The sequence below is a fragment of the Empidonax traillii genome, unplaced genomic scaffold (assembly GCF_003031625.1).
Source record: "Empidonax traillii isolate 1590-97213 ecotype Southwest subspecies unplaced genomic scaffold, ASM303162v1 scaffold12:size2584012, whole genome shotgun sequence".
Lineage (NCBI taxonomy): Eukaryota > Metazoa > Chordata > Aves > Passeriformes > Tyrannidae > Empidonax > Empidonax traillii.
Window position 1 is genome coordinate 2139574 of NW_020955205.1, and position 1648 is coordinate 2141221.

General features: G+C 62.0%; 1 protein-coding gene across 1 annotated transcript in view; it reads right to left on the reverse strand.

The window, feature by feature from the left end:
• The window catches only part of PCLAF (PCNA clamp associated factor), a 3257-nt gene extending 2707 nt beyond the window's left edge, over window positions 1-550 (reverse strand). Inside the window, exons 1-2 of the mRNA XM_027890008.1 lie at window positions 505-550; window positions 199-276 (exon numbers count right to left, since the gene is read on the reverse strand). Coding sequence (XP_027745809.1) covers window positions 199-276; window positions 505-550 — 124 coding nt within the window. The remainder of the gene's footprint in view (window positions 1-198; window positions 277-504) is intronic.
• Between the last annotated feature and the right edge of the window lie 1098 nt (window positions 551-1648).

Below are 1648 nucleotides of genomic sequence, written 5' to 3' on the forward strand. Positions count from 1 at the left end.
AGGGAAGAAAAGGGAGAGGGAAGGAGGGAGGAAAGGAGACAGCAAAAGAAGCGAGAGAAGGAGGAAGAGAGGCAGAGAGGGAGAAAAGGAGACAGGAAAAGAAGCGAGGGAAGAAGGAAGAGATGGAGGGAGGGAAGGAGGGAGGAAGGGAAGGAGGGAGGGAAGAAAGGGAAAGGGACGGAAAGGAAGGGGGCTCACCTTTCCTGGCGGGCGGCGGCGGTCCCGCGTTGAGGCTGGCGGGGCCCAGCGCCTTCCGGGGAGCGCGGGCGCCCAATACTGCGGGGAGAGCGGGCGGTCAGCGGCGACAACCGGCACCAGGCCTCTTTCTTCCCCTGTCCTGTCACGTCCCGTCCCGTCTCCTGTCCCGTCCCGTCTCCTGTCCCGTCCCGTCTCCCGTCCCGTCTCGTCTCCCGTCCCGTCCCGTCTCCCGTCCCGTCTCGTCTCGTCTCCCGTCTCGTCTTGTCTCCCGTCCCGTCCCGTCCCGCTCCATCCCCCGTCCCGCACCCTTGCGGAAGGCGCTGCCGCGCTGGTCCGCCCTGGTCCGCACCATGCCGGCTCTGCCACGGCCCGCCCCGGCCCCGCCGCGCTCTCAGCCGCCAATGGCAGCGCGGGGGCCGCCCCACTTCCCGCGGACACCCGCGACCCGCATCCGACGTAGGTTACCGGGAAGGAATTCTTCCCTGTGAAGGGTTGAGGCGCTGTCACAGGTTGCCCAGAGAAGCCCCGTCGCTGAAAGTGTCCAAGGCCACGTTGGACGCGGCTTGGAGCAACCTGGTCTAGGGGAAGGTGTCCCTGCCCATGGCAGGGGGTGGGACTGGATGATCCTTCGGGTCCCTTCTCACCCAAACCATTCCCGGACTCTACGAACAATAAACCCCTGCAGCGCTACAGGCTGGGCACAGAGTGGCTGGAGAGCAGACAGGCAGAAAGGGACCTGGGGGTGCTGATTGACAGGAGGCTGAACATGAGCCAGCAGTGTGCCTAGGTGGCCAAGAAGGCCAATGGCATCCTGGCCTGCATCAAGAACAGTGTGGCCAGCAGGAGCAGGGAAGTGATCCTTCCCCTGTACTCAGCTCTGGTGAGGCCACACCTTGAGTATTGTGTTCAGTTCCGGACCCTTCAGTTCAGGAAGGACATTGAGGTGCTGGAGGGAGTTCAGAGAAGAGCAACCAGGCTGGTGAAGGGACCTGAGCACAAGTCCTATGAGGAGAGGCTGAGGGAGCTGAGGGTGTTTAGCCTGGAGAAGAGGAGGCTCAGAGGTGACCTCATCACTCTCTACAACTCCCTGAGAGGAGGTTGTAGCCAGGTGGGGGTCGGTCTCTTCTCCCAGGCAATCGGCAGTAGGACAAGAGGGCACGGGCTTAAGCTCTGCCAGGGGAGGTTTAGGTTGGATATTAGAAAGAAGTTCTTTACAGAGAGAGTGATCGGGCATTGGAATGGCCTGCCCAGAGAGGTAGTGGATTCACCGTTCCTGGAGGTTTTTAAGATGAGGCTGCATGTGGCACTGAGTGGGGTTGGATCAAGGGTTGGACTTGATGATCTCGGAGGTCTCTTCCAACCCAGTTAATTCTAAGATTCTGGGAACGGTCCCGGAACGGTCGCGCCGCGAGCGCGTTGCCGGGGGGAAGGCAAGCGGAGGGTGCCGGGC